This window comes from Mastigoproctus giganteus, chromosome 3 (genome assembly GCF_048544385.1).
Source record: "Mastigoproctus giganteus isolate SK-2022 chromosome 3, ASM4854438v1, whole genome shotgun sequence".
Taxonomy (NCBI): Eukaryota; Metazoa; Arthropoda; class Arachnida; order Uropygi; family Thelyphonidae; genus Mastigoproctus; species Mastigoproctus giganteus.
Genome location: NC_143577.1, coordinates 256,188,411 through 256,209,317, shown reverse-complemented (window position 1 = coordinate 256,209,317; position 20,907 = coordinate 256,188,411). Strand labels below are relative to the sequence as shown.

The following is a 20,907-nucleotide window of genomic DNA, read 5'->3' as shown; positions in this document are numbered from 1 at the left end:
CCCCACTGCTGTTCTTATCGCGCCACATTAGTGTCGAATTCCCCTTCGAAGTTCCGCAATATAAGAAATGATGATGGCGGTGGCTTGATGTAACATTACGCAAAAAAGATTGCTAAATACAGAAACAAATCGAAGGGAAGCTTCGTGTTCTGGCGTTGATCTTCAAACCCGACAACAGCGCTTTCAGTTTAACCCTGAAAAAGCTGTTTCTTCGCTCTTCGTAATTAATTCCACCACGTTTTATCTTCCCGACAGCAGCAGCAACATTTCAGGAATTCTCGCGTGTCGTGGCTAAGGTAAGCGCATTTTTTGATTTGGCGAAGAAGAATGGACTTTAAATGAACCACTCACCTGATCTGATGCACGATTTCGAAAAGCACACCTCTTTGGCCGGCCCTGAAAAACACAAAAGAGAAATTAGATTTACGTTAAAGAAACGAACTGTTTTCAATCTTAAAATACTCTTTGTTTTCGGCAATGATCCTTCCTTGTCAGCTAAAGAAACATCTTAGATGATGCTCTCGGGGTAATATTTCCACCGTGGACATCCGAATATTAAGTGGGAGGAACGGGGTGTTCGGAATAAAAATTTATGGAAAGCTAAATTTGGATTTTGAGAACTTAAATTATGCTTTAAAATTCTCTTTTTTTTTTAATGCAACAAAATCTTTGTACAAATAAATCTCACTGATTTCAGTGACAAAAAAAAAAAATCAGATTGAAGTCGCCCATAATGAGGAAGTTACATTTGGTACAAAATACACCCCGACCCGACTATTATCTTCCATTTACTCCACGTGGCGTGATCAAAAATGAAAGTAATTGCGCTGCTGCGTCAGTTGAAGAATTCCTACTCTCGCAAAAGAAATTTATTCGGATTTTTTATTTTAGTTCGAAAATACACTTTCTAACAATTCAAACGACCTTCTGAAGCAATTTCCCAGTCACGTCACTGCCAAGGATATCCTCACTCGAATTACGCTCAAGCTTAACAGAAAAAAATAAATGAAAACCTCCCCGTGTAGCTTTAAGTGCATAAGAGGAAATTCCACTCTGCTGGGCGAGACCGAACAGAACAATTATCTCGTCAAATTTTCGAGGAAAACGCGTTTAATTTAGGACTTTTATTCTATGCAGGAATAAAAGACCTAAATATCATTCTTAAAAACAAGATAAGTAAAAAATGAGCGCAACCCGTGCTGTAGCCTTCTCTCTCTCTCACACCACACTTTCCTCTAAAATATCCCCGAGAAATTCCAATCAGTAATTTTCCTCATTCTCTTTTAGCTGCTCTCATTTCTGCGCTGTTGGCCGTATTGGACAGCGAATAAGACGCACTTTTTCCATTATTATTACTAAAATTAAACGAGGAAAGTTTAAGGTCGAGAAAACTGAGTATTGTTCTAGGATTGGGGTGAGAAGGATTGTAATTCCAAGCGAGTTTATCCGATGCAATGTTCGTTCGTGGCTCAGAAAAATTCCTCCCATAGAGAGAGAAGAGGAATTTTTATAAGTGTTTTCGAGAGCGCGCCGAGTTATTCGGTCTTGTGAGAGACGGGAAGGCGAATTACTCGTGGATTTTTTCCTGGTAACTCGAGCTTATATAACAAAAACCAAACCGACTATAGAGTGCACGCAATGTACAGACAAAATACTCTGACGTCTCACACCCGTTGCTTTGGTGCAAACGGTAAAACACCGGCCACAAATGCCATTCAAGTGCATTTATATGTATAGATGCGAACCCAGTACCTTTCATGTTTCACTCTATTTAAGATACACGCTAAAAGTTTTAAAATCACGACTGTGTTTGTCTTTCCATACTTAAGGTGACCTTATTTAAGATGGAGTTAAATGAGTACGTTGAGCGCCAAAGCGATTGAGGCTATGAGGCGTAGTATATCGTACTGACAAAGTAAGTTGTGATAAAAGCCCATAAAAATCCAGGCGTCATTGACTGGATTCGAACTGAAGTCCTTTCCACCCGGAAGACGCAACCCGCGACAGTTAAAACAAACTGGCAGATGAACCCAAGAAATATATTCGAATTACGTTTCACCCGAATGTTTTCTATCCCTGTAAAAATCTTGAATTGTATTCGTATATGTTTTTTTGTATGTCTCGTTAAATAATTAGTTTTTTAATTTAATTTATATCTTTAAATTATTACGTTGCCTCGAAACTCGGAAGTTGAGTTAATTACTGCATCCACTCGCCAAATAAATTCCAAAGCAAAAAGAAAGATAAAACTGACAGACCGACGTCAAACACTCGGAGTAAACGTCCCTTGTTTTCCGCCGGAAAGGAAGAGGAAGTGGCTCAGTACTTACAGGATGACCCACAAACTTAAAAAGTAGGAAGAGTAAGTAATTAAGGAATACACGGTGATCATAATGGCTGCAGTTGCAAAGGAAACGGAACAAAACATGTAGAAATGGAAAGTTGGTTGTTTCCACCTAGAGTGCTTAATAGATAGGAAGTAACGAAAAATTGTAATTAATCAACACCCCCCTCGTTGTGTTTAATATTTCTTAATGGTATAGCGAGATAAACATCTCACGTTTAATGTTCTGATGATGAAATGGCAGTAATTGACGAATTCTTCTCCAAGATCTGAAAAATTAAGCCGATGGGCTGGCCAAATGAGGTTTAATATTTGATAAATGTATATCACTTCATTTAAGTGCCGTATATCGTGTCTGTGTGTATTCGGTGGTGGATTTGTCTGTTTCATAGATGAACCACTCGAATTTCCAGGAAAGACAAAACCGCGCGATCCTCGCCTGAAACTAAGTTAGCCATCTTGTGAAGAATGCTCTTTTCGGGTGGAAAAAGGAATAACTGGTTAAGTTAGTCATTTTTGTTGTTATAAAATACGCTCGATGTAAGGAGGACAGTAATTATATTCACTGCGCTCAATTTATTTACCACAATATATCTAGGGTCATTCCGGGACAGCAATGTGCCAGATGGGTGTTAATATTTACAGACTGAGGTGCGAGGAACACGTGTTCAATGTACAAAAGTACATGCTTGTTGGACCCTGGAAATTTAGAGGATTCAACTTACAACTGCATGAAAACAAAGTATTTTTCATATATGGATAGGCAAGTAAAGGAAAAAAATGGAGCATGTCCAGGAGCAGGATAACATCGTAGATTCATTATCTGGTAGCAGTTTTCATGGAGTTCAGCGATGAATGCATGCAATATCTGAGTTCAATGATACGCAAGAACGATGCCAGCGGAGAAAGAGGTGATGATCTCATCGCAGAAATATAAATAAATGCTCAGGCGCAATCCTCAGTGTGTATACATTTCTGGAAGCCTCGTTTTGAGAGGATGTGGATCTGTTAGAAAAGATGTTGAGAAGAGTGTCGTCGAACGAAGCAGTTAGCACAAAGTGCGGCTAAAATGAAAAGAGAATCCTTGCTTACCAATGTCTTACTACTGCGCATATCAACAACATTCATATCGTGCTGTAGCTTGCATTTTCCTGTGCGGATCAGTTTTTGTTTCGTTGCACTCGGTTAAGTTTTGATTGAACTGTGCTTCTTGAAGTGAAACAGTGTTTCAACCCTTCTGCGGAAAAATGAGTGATCGTAATTTAGAGCAAGGAATTATTTTAAATTTTCAGTAAAACTAGGGGGGAAAAGTGCAGAAACGTTAGAGATGTTAGGGAATGGGTGCGGTGATGAAACCATGGGTCAGCCACGTGTGTACGAATAAAACAAACGGTCCAAAGAGGGACGAGAAGATACTTTATTTTATTTTATTTTATTTTATTAATAAAAAGATACACAACAGGTAACCATTAACAGTGTATCTGAGATCAGATCAATAAACATAATAACAATAATATGAAATCCAAGAGGACGATAAACATTGATATAGATTCAAACAATAAAAGCATATGTACAAAAGAGGATTGTATTAAGTTAAGTTACCGGTAAAACAAGTAATAATTAATCCGTTAGAGAATAGAAAAATAATATAACAAATAATAAGCTACAATAATTAGATGTGAGCTAGTCACTTTGCAGTTTAAGTGAAGAGGCAAACTTGTGGATGGAGTTCATCAGTGATTGGGAGTTGTCAAAGAAGTCAATGCGAGAGTCATTTGCTGATTTGCTGATTCTGTTCAGTGGACTGAACTTCATTAAGTCCGTGTTGGCAGAGTCAAGGCGAAACGGTGTAAGGTTCCTGACTTGTCTACAGGGAGCATTGAAGTTTATTTTACTCAGGATATCAGATGCTTCATAAATTCCAGTGATTACTTTGGCTAGGAGGGCGATGTCAGCAGTAACTCTTCTAGTGCACAGAGGCCTCAGATGAAAGTAATCACACAGCGATTCATAATACACTGAGTGATAGAATAGAGGATTGCGGTACGTAAGGTAACGGATAAAGTTTTTTTGGACTGCTTCAATTTTGTTAGTTAAAGTCTTTGTGTGAGGATTCCAGATGGGTGAACTGAATTCAAGGATTGGCAGAACAATAGTTTTATAAAGGATAACCGCATATCTGTAGTTTTTGAACTTGTATGTGTTCCGTTTGATGAATCCCAGTGTTTTGAATGCTTTGCTGGTGATTTTAAGGACATGGGCATCGAATTTAGCACTGCTGGAAAAGAGAATCCCTAAGTCGTTAACTTGGTCACACCTTTCGATGATCACAGAGTTAATACTATACTCCGTATTCATTAGTTGTGGAGATCTGCAAGATGAGAAAGAGACAACTTTGCACTTCGAGGGGTTAGCAGACAAGCCATTCAGAGATAGCCACAGAGAGAATTTATTGAGAGCACATTGAAGTTGTTGAGAATCGGTAGTCTCCTTCACTGCTGAGTAGATCTTAAGATCATCTGCATAGAGAGCAACTTGAACATTGGAGGTGTAGATGAAAGAAGGAAGATCATTTACGAAAACAATGAAGAGAAGAGGACCTAAGGGAGAGCCTTGTGGTACTCCGCTTAGTGGTATAAAACAGTCTGAGTTCACTTGATCGATGATAACGCTCAAGGAACGATGCGTAATATAGCTGCGTAGCCATGAGAGCAAAGGGTCACGGATGCCATACAGCTTAAGTTTTTCCAGAAGTTGTTCGTGCGGGACTTTATCAAATGCCTTAGATATGTCTGTGTAGACTGCATCAACTTGTAGGTGGTTATCAAGAGCTTCAGAGGTGTATTGCCAGAAAGGAAGTAAATTTGTGACTACTGACTTGCCACTGCAGAAACCATGTTGATTCTGATCGATAAAAGGCTTGAAGAATTCGAAGAGATGTTTGTGCACTGCTGTGTCGAAGAGTTTAGCCAGGCTGTTTTGCAAGGTTATGGGTCTGTAATCGCATACGTCATTTTTATCACCTTTTTTGAAAATAGGAACTATATTGACCTGCTTAAAGTGATTAGGATACTTCCCCAGCCTGAGAGACAGGTTGAAGATCCGCAGTATGAGGGGTTTCAATGTAGTGACAGTCCTTTTCCAAAATAGGCCTGGAATGTCATCTGGGCCTCTAGTATAGTCATTTTTCATGCTTTTTAATGCCGAGTTTAAATCTTCATCAGTGATAAAGAGATTAATGAGGATATCATCTTTAACAGGTGTGAAGTCAGGAAATGAGGCAGGTCTCAATGTATCATTTGTTTGAATTCTAGAAAAGTGTTTGGCAAACTCTTGAGCAATACTGAATTCGTCAGATAAGAGAATTCCATCTGCGTTTCGGAGTTGTAACTTTCTACTGGTTATGTTCTTATGCTTCATGAAATTCCAGAATGGTTTGATATCTCTGTGAGTAAGCAGACTATCCTGAACTGACTCTGTATACATGTTGTAGGAGTTTAATATGAGAGTTTTCACTTCTTTGCGGAGTTGGCTGAATATTTCATAGTATTGACTGTCACCTGTTTGCTTATATTTGTTTCTGTAGAATTCTTTGGATTTAATTTTACGTATTAGTTCACTATTATACCAGTGCGGGTAGGTAGAGCGTGCGGTAAGATGGGATTGAGGAACAATGTCAGATATAACTGAATGGACACAGTTAATCAGGTTGTTGGTGAGCACATCGATGTCATCCATAGCGTCAGCGAGCTGCTTGTCTACGTTTCTTAGAGCTAGGTTGAGCAGAGGCCAGTCAGCCTTTCTGAAATTGAATCGAGGAGTACGGGAGCTGCATTTGAAGTTATGAGAAGTCACTGTGATGTCAAAAGTAATTGGTGAATGATCCGAGTGAAATATGGGAAATATACCCTCGACGTGTAATATCGTGAAATATAGACGTGTAATATAGTGAAATATACCCTCGACGACAAGAAGACAGGAAGACCGCCGTCTTCAACCACATACAAGAATGTCAAAAAAATTCGGAAAATCGTGATCCAAGACCGTCGGATGAGCATTCATTTTTAAAAGGAAAAAGAAATTCACAACATTGGAGTACCCACCTTATTCTTCTGATCTGACGCCGTGCGACATTTTTCTGTTCCCAAAAATTACGATCCACCTCAAAGGAAAACGATTTCAGGACTAGAAGAACACAACGCAGCAATTAAAATTAAACTCGAAATCTTCCATTGCTGTTTGAGATCCTGGAAAGGGTCTAAGAGCGCTGCATCAGCGCTGCTGGAGAGTAATTTGAAGGCTATAAATATTGAAATTGTTCTATTTAAAATAAAAAATAAATTAAAAAATATTTCTCGTTTCTTTTAAGCCGCACCCTGTGTAATCACCGTCCATCACATACTACTAAAGATTTCAGTTCGAATCCCGTCGCTGACTCAAGAAATTTTTAGTCTTAAGCGAGGATTTCATGGTTTTTTTCTCCCGGAAATTCGTGTTTTTTTTGCTTCCGGCAAAGATGCAAATTGGCACAGAACGCAACGCAATTTACAAGTACAAATATAGGCGCAATAGAGCGTAAGTCGATGATGCGCCTAAAAGCCTACAATAATCGAATAACCAATCCATCAGAGAAGAGCGAAATTTGTCAGGAGCAGAGGAGTACTTTTACCAAGAAAGGTTTCAGTTCTGCAAACTACATCTTGGTTCAAAGTCAAGTTTTAGGTCTTTAAAGGAATTCAGAAAAGATGTAAAAAATAAGAATTGCTGCTTTGGATGTTGCTATAAAGATAATAATGATAACTTTGCTCTTTCTGGGACCATGCACAACGGGATGCGAATTTAAATTGGAAAGAAGGATTGACCACGAAAATTTGCTTTCAGCAAGAGAAGTGATTTTCTGATTGAACAAACTTTGATTAAGGTTAGGAAGACTTCAGCAGCCCGGTTTGATTTATTTCATTTAAGAAGATGTAGTTTGTCACCGATGAAGTTAAATTCTTTTACACCGCAATAAAATACATTTATGGAAAATGTATTGTACAAAGCTCCAGGACTTTATTGATTTAATTGTCAATTTTGAAAGAAGAGAGGAAGGTTGTAAATGCAAAAACAGTGCTGTTCCGAAGCTGCTACAAAACGCATTTCCAAGTATTAAAAGAAATCATTACTTATTCATCCAGTTGCTCTTCTTCATAGACTCTCTTCGTAGCAAACGCGTGCCACGTGAACCTCGTGCTGATGAACGAAGCACACGAATCTCTGTTATTAGAATTTAGTGGGGCAACACAATTGAGAGGAAGGACAGTAAAATTGGCGCGCTTAAAGTGTAAATGTGGATTATTCGATGTTCCGGAGAAATAAACGTGTGGAATGGAAGTGGTACAGTTATCAAGAAGCTTACCACGCGTTACTTCGTGTATCTCTTCAGGCAAGAGTCTGTTGTGTGTCTGCAAAGCTCTTCTGAAGTGTTTATTCCTGGTATGGTTGGAACACTTCACGTCTTCAACTGCACGTCGCTCTGAATTACGGAAGAAGAAGTGAATTACGGAACACGATTTTCAGGACGTTCATCAATTTCAAGTAAGTCACTTAGAAATCATTTAGGGTCTTACTAATTCCACCTCATTTTGTGTAACTCGGTATAGTATTGCTTAAAGCGCATTTTTTATAGTATGTTACTGATTTCCTGTCATAGTTCTAAAGTTTTTGATGCCTCAGGTGAGCTCAAATTGTAACTTACTAAGTGCTGCCCTACATTATAGAGGTGCTTTAAAAGGGATTATCATGTTTTTCTAATTAGAATTTTGGATGTTGCTATAAAGGAGAGGTGTCGTCGAAGCACAGACCTACCCAACATCTTATGAAACAACTTGATGACTACGCTTTGGGTAGAAGTAAAGATTTCCTGTCATACTTCTAAAGTTACTGATAGTAATAACAGTAATAGTAATAGTAACAGAGGCATGTGATGCAAGAAAGAAAGAGTATGAGCTTATGTAGCATCAGCCAAAAAAAAAAAAAAAAAGATTCACACAATAATTCCCTCTAAATGTTTGTACCGTTCCTCCAGTTTGTTCCAGCTATTAACCACCCGCTGGCTAAAGGCAAATTTCCGCACATCTATTTTGTCTTTTCTTAATTTGAATTTATGCCCCCTTAGGTTGGTAATCTGAACAAATGGAAGGATCCCATCACAATTCAGCGTTCTCAACCCATTCAAGGCCTTATACACCTCAATCAGATCACCGTGCAGGTGCCTAGTCTCCAGCCACTGCAATTTGCAGAACTTAAGCCTCTCTTGGTAAAAGGATCCCTTCATTCCCCTCACCAATCTTGTTGCCCTTCTCTGTACACGCTCAAGCAAACCTACATCCTTCCTAATATGAGGCTTCCAGACCTGTATGCAGTACTCAAGGCGTGGCTTGACCATTGCCTATTATACTACAAAGGGATAATCACCTCCTTTTCACTACTAGCAAAATTCCTATATATCACTGACAAAACCCCATGACCTGCCCTGGCAGCCTGTCTGCATTGCTCAGAAAACTTCATATCTGCCTGCACAATTACTCCCAGGTCTTTTTCATTTCTTACCACCTTAAGTGTAGTACCACACAGTTGATACGTTCCTCTGAGGTTACTTCTACCCATATGCAGTATTTCCATTTGTCAATGTTAAACTTCAGTTGCCACTTCTCAGCCCATCTGCCCAATTTATCTAGATCCTCTTGCTGTAGCATACTGTGTTTACTGTCGTTAACAACCCTGCTAACCCTTGTATCATCTGCAAATTTCGATACTAAGGCTGATATACCTTCATCAATGTCATTGATAAATATACAAAACAACAAATGGGCCCAACACCAAACCCATATGCAGTACTTTGCATTTGTCAAGGTTAAACTTCAGTTGCCACTTCTTAGCCCATCTGTCCTAATTATCTAGATCCTGTTGCAGTAGCACACTGCCATTACTGTCATTAACAACCCTGCCAACCTTTGTATCATCTGCAAACTTCGACATTCAGCCTGATATACCATCAATATCATTTATAAATACAGAAAACAACAATGGACCCAACACTGAACCCCGAGGGACTCCACTAATAACATTAATCCACGAAGAGCAGCACCCATTGATTACCACCCTCTGTCTTCTCCCACTTAACCATCCTTTTATCCATTGTAGCAACTTACCCTTAATACCATTCTGCTCCAATTTGTACAGTAGTCTTCCATGCGCAACAGTGTCAAAAGCTTTTCTGAAATCCAAATATATGATATCAAAATTATTTTTTGCATCCAGTTCCTTTGTAACCACATCATAATAACCAATCAAATTTGTCAGACAAGACTTTCCCTTAACAAACCCATGCTGTGTCTGAATTATTGCTGCAGTCTTGTCTAGATGATCCTGCAGTGCATCTTTAACCAGCGACTCCATTATTTTACAGAAGTTAAACTAACTGGTCTGTAATTACTCGTGTCAACCTTCGATCCCCCTTTGTGAATTGTGGTCACATTTGCACATCTCCAGTCTGTGAGTACCTCCCCTGAATCCAAGGAAGCTCTCATAATTATGGCTAAGTGTTTGCTTAGTTGCTTTGCCGCCTCCTTTAAGATAGATCCCCTTCTTTAATATAACTGGATAGATCCCATCCACTCCAGGTGCCTTTCTTATGTTTAAATTCAACAATTTGAAGACATTGTGGAAAGCCTCGCTTTCCACAGTGTCAAAATAGATGACAGTTAGTATTTAGTATTAGTATTAGCAATGGCCGCATGGTGCAAGAAAGCCTATGGCTTATGCTGCACCAACAAAAAAAAAAAACAAAAAACCCGAAACCCGAATAAAACAATGATATAAAAAAATATAATAAAAAATAATAATAATAATTAATAAAAGAAAAAGGAAATTAAACCTATCATCCTATGCGTTTCCTTCACCCAATGGTACTATCCAGATGACCTTTGAATTTCCCCAAACTGTCGGCCTCTACCACCCATGAAGGCAACTTATTCCAGTAATTTATAATTCGCTGGCTAAAATAAAACTTCCTGCAGTCCAATCTAAACATTTCCCCGCGTAACTTGAATTTCCAGATGACCTTTGAATTTCCCCAAACTGTCGGCCTCTACCACCCATGAAGGCAACTTATTCCAGTAATTTATAATTCGCTGGCTAAAATAAAACTTCCTGCAGTCCAATCTAAACATTTCCCCGCGTAACTTGAATTTATGTCCCCTAGTTTTAGCATCATTTGTAATCTTGAAAATTTCATTCTCATTCATTTTACTGATGCCTCCCTCTCAGAGCCTTAAACACCTCAATTAAATCTCCTCTAAGGTGTCTACTTTCCAAACTCTGCAACCCACATATTCGAAGTCTTTCTTCATAAGGACGCCCTTTTGCAGATCTCACCAGGCGAGTTACCCTTCTTTGCACCCTTTCAAGAAGCTCGATGTCTTTCTTTAGGTGCGGTCTCCATACTTGAACACAGTATGCCAAGTGTGGTCTAACATAAGCCTTATATAATGGGATTATCACGTCCCTATCTCTACTTTCTGTCGTTGCTGTCGATATGCCTCACTTTCGCTGCATAACATTTCGATTGAACACTTTTGGAATATGATGCATTGGCGAATTTGGAGGCCAATCAAGAGGGCTAGTATCATTACTGTGTTCGTGGAACCACTTAGGCAGGACCCGATTATAGAGCATTATTGTCTTGGAAGATCCCAATTTTCTTCTGTGGAAAATGCAACATGACAGAGAGCAGATGGTCTCCTAAGAGCTGCCGGTAGACCTCACCAATTAAACGTTGGTGCATACACACCACGGGTCCTAGCTCCTGTTAGCAAAATATGCTTCATATTAAGCAACCACTGCTTGGTCAGTGGGTACCACTCATGATGGGTCCATAGACTCGTGTTGCTTGCGCCACACTCTAAGGCGTCGTTGGCGTGTTGCGCCAAGTATCTGGATTCATCCGACTAGCACACTTGTTTCTAGTACTCCAGTGTCCAACCAGGTTATTGTTGTTAATAACTACAGCATTAGCCGTCGATGATGATGAACGGTGAAGAGAAGGTATCCCTACGCGTTTGCGGCGCATGGACATTGATATTCTTAGTATTGCGTCTCACAGTGGTATCGTCACCGTTCTCCCCACGCTGGGTGGAAAAGGTACGGGTTCGAATTTCGTCGATGACGCGAGGAACTTTGGTGGGCTTTTTTCTTTCCGTGGCTGAGTTAGTCGGTCTCAGGCGTGGTTAGCAAGGTTTTCCCCCCAGAAACTGGGGGTTTTTTCGTCCAGCAAAATAGACAAATCGACCAGAAAACACACGCAATTTAGGGACACAAATACGGGTTTATGTAATGAATTGCTGGTGACCCTAATATGATATATATATGTTGATTCCTATTATTGTATTACGATGTGAACTGTCGCACAGTAACCTGCCGTTGAGCCCGTACAACGCGCTGCACTTGCTTTCTATGAATTTCGCGTAATCCTTTATCCGTTCGATACTATTCTTTGTACATCTTCACCACAACCGACAAGACGTGTCGGATGCTTCTATCCGACTCACCAGTTCCCACGATCATGGCTTTTTGAAACTCCGTGATATCTTTACTACGTCTCGTAACTGCTACTACTTCATACGTCCATTCATATTTTCAGCATGCGAATGTGGTGGTCATAATTCAGTGATCACTGAGTGTGTGTATATTGCTTGGCAGTGGTGCAAGGAAGACCACGTTATTAAGTACCTACTAAGAATGCGTGAATATTATAACAGTACGGAAGTTGTTGTTTGCCGCTGTATCTTTGTTGTGGATTTTTTAAAGGCTGACAAAATGGAACCTGAGTGCCTTGGTGGAAAACTCAAGTTGTTGTAATCAGCCAATCCGCACGTTGGCCGTGTTAGAGCTGGCACAATCGAGGATGTTCTAGAGGCTACAGCGCTTAAGGTTATGTAGGGGTTTGGAGTATTCAGAGCTGAAGGAAGTTGCTGTGGGATGATGGACACATACACCCATAAAATTGCTGCATGTCCTACACCAGCGGTTCAGAACCCCTGGAGGTTCTCACTGAAAATTCTATAATGGCATCTGCTTAGATTTATTTACATTATTTTGTAAACTACAAAATAATAAACGATAAAGTAAAATAAAATTAAATAAAAAGTAATGAATTTCCAAAAAAAAAACCACATCTCCCACAATTCCTTATAATTAGTTTATTATCTTACAGTATATCATATTAAATAATTATGTTTTCCATACTAAGTTAATTTTTATTTGATTCTCAAGCACCATTCTTACATACAGGTACTTTTTTTTTCAGAATATATTTAGTACTTAGTGCCGTGCATGGGTTGAAGGTTGAAAAGTTGAAAGAACATATTTGTTGACATTAAAGACTTGCACTTCTGTTGATTGAATTTTTCAGGAAATATGTATGAAGGAAGGATGATCTAGAAAACGGAAACTGAATGAATAAATGAGGAAGAAAAAAAGTTGGTTCTGTGAATTTGAACTTGGACAGGAAAAGGATGTGGATTGATTACGGCATGTGTTCGGATTGTTTTCAAAGAGATAGCGGGAATTATAGAAGTCAGTTCAGAAGAACAGTGCCCAAGGAAGTATCTGTAGGAGAGGCATGCAGCAGAAACAGTGCGTCTATGAGACAGGGAGTGGAGAGACACTGTTAGAGATGAGTCATTGATTAATCTAACTGCCCTCTTCTGAATGGAATCAAGAAGCCTGAGAGAGGTTTTGGGGGCACCACCCCAAATGTGGGAACAGTATTCCATGGCAGGGCGGCTTTGCGATTTATACAGAGTGAGCAGCTGTTTGGAAGAAAAGTAACGACGAGAGCGAAAGAGAAACCCAAGTTTTTTAGATGCAGTGGAAGCAATATTTGTAATGTGCTTGTGCCAAGAGAGATTAGAAGTCAGGGTAATCCCCAAAAGAGATATATCATTTTGTCTAGAAATCGGAGTGTCACTAAAGATAAGCATAGGAGCAGAAGAATCCTTTTTGCGAGATATAAGACAAGACTGAGTTTTAGAAGGGTTGAAATCAACTAAGTTGTCTTTGCCCCACTGGAGAATTACCTGGATATCGACATTTAAGGAATTCGTAGCAGATTTTCGAGAAGTTGAAGCTGATTGAGCAGGACAAGGTTTTTCATAATGGTAAGTTGAATGCAATGTGCTGTCATCGGCAAAACTATGGATAGGATTTCCAGTCAATGTAAGAAGGTGATTAACATAGAAGAGGAAAAGAGTGGGGGAAAGAACTGAACCTTGGGGGACACCGGCATTAGTGGAGAAGTTAGAAGACAGAGAGCCATCTACCATCACCCTAAGTGAGTGATCAGAGAGCCATCTACCATCACCCTAAGTGAGTGATCAGAGAGCCATCTACCATCACCCTAAGTGAGTGATCAGAGAGAAAACTGGATACCCAATTACTAAATACAGTTGGAAAACCATAAGATGGAATCTTGTTTAGAAGACCTTTATGCCAAACACGATCGAAAGCCTTTGAGATGTCAAGAGGAACTTCTTGTGTTTCACCGAACTTTTCCATTGAATTTGTCCATAAATGCGTAACATTTATGGACGGAATCCACACTGGCGATCGTTGATCAGACGTAAGGTTTCTAGGTAGTTTAAGAGTTGGCGGTTAATTGATTTCTCCATTACTTTAGAAAGAGTAGAAGTAATTGCAATGAGACAATAATTGGATGGGAGGGATTCGTCACCCTTTTTTAGGAACTGGCTGGATATGAGCAAATTTCCAAGCAGAAGGAAAAACACCTTTGGAAGAAGATAGTGAAGAAAGGCGGCAAAGAACAGGAGTAAGTTCACGAGTTCAGGTTTTGAGAACAAGTAGAGAAATACCATCAGGATCTGGGATTTCTTAGCATCAGATTCATCAAAATCATGACATCCTTTTGATCGAAGACCACAGGAAGCATTGAATGAAGTGTCCTGTCAATGATTTGAGGTGGTTTACCGAGATCATTAATACAGGAGTTGGAAGAAAAATGGGATGCTAGCAGGTCAGCTCTATCGTGGGCTGAAGTGACAACAGAACCATCTGGTTTTGACAGAAGTGGAAGCAGAGACGGGCAAAAATTTCAGCCAATAGACCTGAATGGTCGGCTACCATATGGACAAGAAATAAGTTTTCTACTCTTAGTCTGTTGAAAATCTACTTTGGACTGATTAATAACTGCTTTACAAAGTATAAATGATACTTAATAATAATTTTATTATTGTTCAATATCGCTTATAAAAACGTAGTATTGGAAATATTTTATAATAAAAATTCAGAACTATTATACGATTTCAGAGAATATAGTGGTTCGCTTTAAAAAAGGGCCCGCGAGTCAAAAAAGGTTGGAACCGCTGCTCTAGACTATGTAAGCGTTACTTGTTAGAGCAGCAGGTTAGTCAGTGAGAGTAATAAAGAGGAGGCTTCTGTCTCAGTTATTAACGATTCAAGTTTTGTGACAAACCAAAACATAAATATAAAAATAAAATCGTTATATTAAAATCGCAAACAGAAAGATCATCGAAAGTGACAGATGCTGGTACATACTTTGTGATGGTCGCTGCAACCCTTTTGATAGTTGCGACCCATCTTAACTTGAGTGTATTTAAAGGAGAATTGGACAGTTATTTGAACGGATGGGTAAATTAAGTGAGGAAAATGTCTTGTATTTTCTTCTTGTTTCAGCTGATGCCATATGAACTCTCTTCCTACTTATAATAACCACTTTGGATCAGTGACTTTTTATTCCTACCCTAGAAGTCAAAAGCGATGCCCCAGGGTTATGATGTGCCCGATAACAACCTGTCGCTAAGAAATTACTTTTAGCAACACAAAACGGTTTTGCATATTGTGGCTCGTGAATAATTGCTGTGGCACAGGTGGGTGGTGTGCTGAATCACGGTGAAAAGCGCCGATGCTACACTTACTAACCTGCGAAATTAGTTTGCGCAGAAATCGATGCGTCAACAGATATAATACGAATTGAGGAGGGAGGGAAGGAGGGAGAGGCTGATGATGCCTTAGATGTCACGGACAGTCTTCGTCTTCATTTGTGGTGAATGACGGGGCGTCCCAAACGAGTTACTCAATTCTTATTGCCAAACGTTCGTTCCTTAATCCGTTTGCTAAAAATATTATAGAAGAAATCTCTCGAATTAACTTACCTCTCTTGGAAATTATTGCAATGGCCACCACCAGCGCTAAAATGATCGCCAAACACACGATCGTCACGGTAATTAACACTATACCCTGCTTCGACCTGCAAAAAAAAGAAGAAAAAATTGTTTTTGTGTGTTTTAAAGGACCACATGAATTATAAAATCCCTAAATTTATCCCATGTCAGATATTATTAATTACCACTACATTGCAATTCCCGTTCAGAATTTTCATGCCCTCGTGGGTTTGCGCAGCTGGTAGGATCGCCGTCCTCCCCACACCGGATGGAAACGACTCGAGTCCCGTTGATGTGATAAATTTTTCCGGCCTTTTTCACAGCGTGGCTGAGTTAATGGGTCTCAGGCGGGGGATAGCGTGGTTTTTACCCCAGAAACTCAGGTTTTTCACCCAGCAAAGAGAAAATTGACCACAAAACACGCAATTTACAGATATACGTGGAGCAACATGGCGTCAGTTGCTAATGCTCCTAACAATCCTACTATAACATAGAATTTTCATCCAGTGCTATTTTTTATGTTCATATGAAGAGTTATATCTCGAGGGCCTCTACTTATCAAGTTTTCAGTAATAATTTCTTTGAGATACTTCTTTATTCTGCTCGTATTTAAATTTGCAAGCGATGAAGTTTCGATTGCCGTGTCATTAAGAGAAAGAAGACTTTAAAAAACATTAAAATGCTACCTCCCTGAAGTGCATTTCGTTGAGTGTCATCATGGCGATTGGTAACGATAACCGAAGCATCAGAACTCTTCTTGCGTTTCCAAGAGTTGTTTTCTTCAGTTTTGTGTTTCATGATCAACATTAGCAATTTTAGGTTTGACACGCTCAATGAGATGCACTTCAGGGAGGTTGGATTTTAATGGGTTTTTTTAAAGTCTTCTTTCTGTTCATTTAAAAATCCACAGCAAAAATTTAAATATAAGCAGAAGAAAGAAGCAATTGATCGCCAAAGAAATCCCCAAATAATTATTAATATTAACAGTATTTATTGTTTATTTTTAATCAAATTGCTAGGGAAAATTCCTGAGGGACACCGATTAACTCGACCACGGTCCGTAAAAGCGGATAAAAATTCCTGCCATCTTGAGGCTATTCGAATTTGGACTTCTTTTACAAGGTGTGGATGGACAGCTGCTAAAACCGCTATTTTAGATAACTCCATTTTCAGAGAAATACACTCATCTCCTAATTTATTTATTCTTAGGATAGCATTGGGAAAGCTACGAAGAGGGTCTAGTTACGCCACCAAGTCAGCGAAGTGTGAAGAACATTCTTCGGATGCTTCGACATCTTGCTGAGTCATTTCATTAGTGGCCCAGTTATTTACACTGGAAACTCAGACAGAAGAAATGAATTCGAACTCAACCAGACAGTTCGTAACTGTACCTGTCGTACATAAACGGGAATTCCTAACAGTGGTCAATTCCGTAACCGTAAAATGCCAAAATGGGTGAGAGAGGAAGTTAAGGGTTTAATAAAGCAAAAAATACAAGCATGGGACAATTACAGATTATATGATTCTGATTTGAGAATACGTAACAAAGACACCGTTGAGGTATTAGCAAAGAGAGCTAAGAACGGAGTTCTGGAATTTCACGTATACTGTAAATACAGGAAAGAAGAGAGTAAATCCAATAGGTTCTTAATTGGTTGCATTGGAAGTCCATAGGAAGCCCAGTAGAAATAATAGATGGGTCGAATATATACTCCTCATCGAAAGGAAGCTTCAAACTCTGGAATGTTAATGTTAACGTATCAGACTGCTGTAAAAAGAGTGATCTCATAGAAGCATTTGTTAGAAAGAGCAACTGAGATATACACTGCCCTACCTTTAAGATTCGGATACCAGCATATCTACAAATGACATTTATTTACAGAAAAACTAAAAGTTTTTCCAGATCCTTAAACTAGTCCACAAAGCAAGTAGTATAACATGGAGTTTTGTCCTGATGGTGCAGATCCCAGTCGTGCTGCCACAACATAGGGAACGCATTATTGTCCAGGGTGTCAGACAGACTTCAACTCTCAACTTTCATGGTTTTATCCAAAATAACCAATGATTCCAGGCCAAACCATGAAAAACAACACTCAGACTATCACGCTAACCCTAAACTTCATTGTTAGGATGACAGTCTGGAAAGTAGCTTTCATCGGACATCGAACACATCAGGCACGACCATTAGACTGCTAGATCATGTATGTACCGTGACTCTTCATCCCAAAGCACAGCTTTCAACTGATCTCTATGGTCCAAGAATGGCTGGAATTATACTAGGCTGGACGGCGTCTGAGATTAGTCGGGGGTGATTAGTGGATTGTGAACGGCTGCACAACCATGGTAACCATATCACGCATCGTCTTCAGCACTATACTGGTACTGATATATGTCCCAATCATCCCAATTTATGTCTGCTGCGACGGCATTGACCTGCGCAGGAGAAATCGTTTCGTTCGATTTCTGCACCAGCTCGCTTCCATTTGCAGTTGACATCACCGAGCATGTAAGTAGGGATCTTCAGTGCTGCTGATATGTCGCATATATGCCGATTACTTATATAGCATTTTACTATGATTCCGTGCTGGAAGTCTGATAAACTCTATCGTTCGAGGCATCTTGCATTCAGAGTCTACAGCTGTCTCCTCGAAGGCTTATATGATCATTTTTAAAGTTTTGTCTGATACAACTTTAATTTGGTGTTTTCAGTTAGAATGTGGTCAACTAACAAAGGACAGGTGTTGGGATATTAATGGAGAGCGGCGTACATATTCAGTTCTAATTTAAAGGACTGAATGTGTGTCAAACCGCTGGAAATGGTAATGAGAGAGTCACTTGACTCCAAACAAATATCCCTTTGGATTGGAGAAGTGCTGGTGTCCCCCTAGTCCACAAAGGAGGAAATGTTAAAAAAGGACGCGTAACTAAAGGTCAGTAAATTTCACTTCTATGGCAGGAACAACACAGATTCTGTGGTTAAGGATGCGACTCTAGATATCATTCATTCTAGACCGTTTCAATAGGAATGATAGGAATTAAACAGATCCCTTTATTCCAGTGTGAAGATTGGGATTTTTTTTGGTTGATATAAGAAAGTCCTGCTTCCTTGCATTGCTTGGCCTGTCTATTAATACTTCCGCACGTCATAGGATCAAAGAAGGATAAATTCTGAAGGTGAATTAGAAATATAATTTTTCTCTATATCAAGTGGCCGATGAGGGTGGGGGACATTCAGAGAGAGAGAGAGAGCTGGGAATTGTCATGCTATAGGTTCAAAAGAATTGTCACCACCAAAATTTCTGGCATTTACTATTACAGCGAAGATGAATTTCGAATATGATCTCCGAGACACCCTCACCATTCGCCTGGCTAAATGTAGCTGTCACTTTAATATCTGAATTATATCCTAAAAGTCTTAAAAAATTACAAAACCAATACCTCAAATACTTCTCAATCTTCGAAGAAATGTTTTGTTTTTAACCGAAGTGAACTGAAAGATAGTGAAAAAGATCTCGATGTACTGTATTTTTCGAGCAAATGTGATTTTATTTGTGAGAATAGGATTTGTTAAAAAGCGGAAATAATTAATGCCAAAACACACGTTTAGGATGACAGTTAAAAGTAGAAGTAGATGGGTGTGGGAGACCACTCTGTAACTTTCTTTTCTTATTTCTATTGAGGATGCAATAAAGAAATTTAATCGTACATAAATAACCTGGAATAGATTTTCTTCAGCCTACTTCCAAAGGATTCTTATTGTTAGTTCATTAAGTACTGATAAAAAAATGCTCGCCTCGGTTCCTTTTGAGTGCAGTCTTAAATACCCGGCAGTTTCTTAAGTGAATTGTCAGCAGTGCTCATCTATTTCTGACAGCAGAGGAGGGTCGCGAATAGCAACTGCCTTCAGTAGCTTTTCCAGAAATAACATCTCGCGATGCGACCTTCTCTCTCTCTCTCTCTCTGAACGGGGGCACCCAAATTCGAAAGAGGCAGTGCTGTGTATCGCGTTGTGCAGCGTTATTTACAAATCGGAGAAGTTTGACAATTTGTTGCACGAATGTAATTCATTCTAGTAAAGCGAAAGTATGTTAGGAAGTGGACTTTTGTCTTCATCATGCAAAAGATTAATAAATAAAAAAATGACAACTTAGAATAAAATAATAAAACAAACCAAATATTCATGCCCTTCCCATAAGCTGTGAAGACTAACCGTTTATGACAACCCTCTTTTTAGCCAGTCTGCAGTCCATCGGAGGACCTTACCAGTAACATCAAACGCTTCCAATTTATACAGCAGCCCTCCATGAGCGAGAAGATAAAACGCTTTATCGAAGTCTCGGTATATAATTGGGGAATTTCAGTAAAGGTAAGCAAGATTGGAAGAGTTAGTGAAGAGCTCGTATTTTTCAGGAGTTTCGCGAGACACTCACCTGAACCATTTTCTTCGGCTGCTCCAGGGTTCGTACCCCTCCGTGCTGTTGTTCTGCATCATGACAGCGTCACCTGCAAAAGAAACCTCTGTTACTGATGCGCACAAATATACGGTTCAGGGTATTATGGGATGAGTGGGGCGTGAAACACTTGAGAGTGAGAAACAAGCACGTTTCTCTTCAATACAGACACAACTTTATTTGAGCAGTACGTTTGTTTACTCGGAATTATTTGTGAAAAGGTCTGTCAGGTTCTGCGCTATCGTTTTTTGTTATTGATCGTTCTTCTGCGTGGTGTTGCTATTTTCAATTTCGGTTCAATTTCAATTCAAATATTTCTCACCAGATGGTTGCTGCTTCCACTAAAGAAATTAGATACTCTTTGTTTTTTGTTTATTCTTTATGTAAAATCGATTCTTGTCTCCATTATTAGTTAAAATTTTCATTAAAAATAAAAAATACGTTTAATTAACATTGCAATTTACTAATTAAATGTTCAGAATCGGGGTACTCCAAACAATTTTTAAAAAATGCGTTTTTCTTGAAATAAAAAATGTGCACTAAATTTTTCTAACAATTGGGGGAACTAACGCTGCAGTTAAAAACTAAGCCACGAGTTATTTGATTTATAAATCCGGAATTGTACAGAGCATTTGAAAATAAACCAGACCCGAATCCATCAAAACTGCGCATTAAATGAAACAGCGTTCCTCGATAATTTTCTCCGCATGTCGGAGATAAATAAGAGCGTCCACAGAAGAGTAGCATCCAGATCTTTGCAACATCTGCTCGACTCATGGAAATGGTCGGAAATCTTTCGTCACATATCCACGATGCTTCTGACGAGGCCCTCGAGGACTCCTTTGTTTGGGTAAGCGTTTGGTTCCCC

At 39.3% G+C, this 20,907-nt stretch overlaps 1 protein-coding gene across 4 annotated transcripts in view; it reads right to left on the bottom strand.

Annotated features, from left to right (window-relative positions):
- The window catches only part of LOC150089088 (endothelin-converting enzyme 1-like), a 129,484-nt gene that overhangs the window by 63,194 nt on the left and 45,383 nt on the right, over positions 1-20,907 (bottom strand). For all 4 annotated transcript variants that reach the window (XM_090369807.1, XM_090369808.1, XM_090369803.1 and 1 more), the window contains exons 2-4: positions 20,019-20,091; positions 15,580-15,674; positions 352-396 (exon numbers count right to left, since the gene is read on the bottom strand). In XM_090369807.1, the coding sequence (XP_090225933.1) occupies positions 352-396; positions 15,580-15,674; positions 20,019-20,080 (202 nt within the window). In that variant the 5' untranslated portion in view covers positions 20,081-20,091. The remainder of the gene's footprint in view (positions 1-351; positions 397-15,579; positions 15,675-20,018; positions 20,092-20,907) is intronic.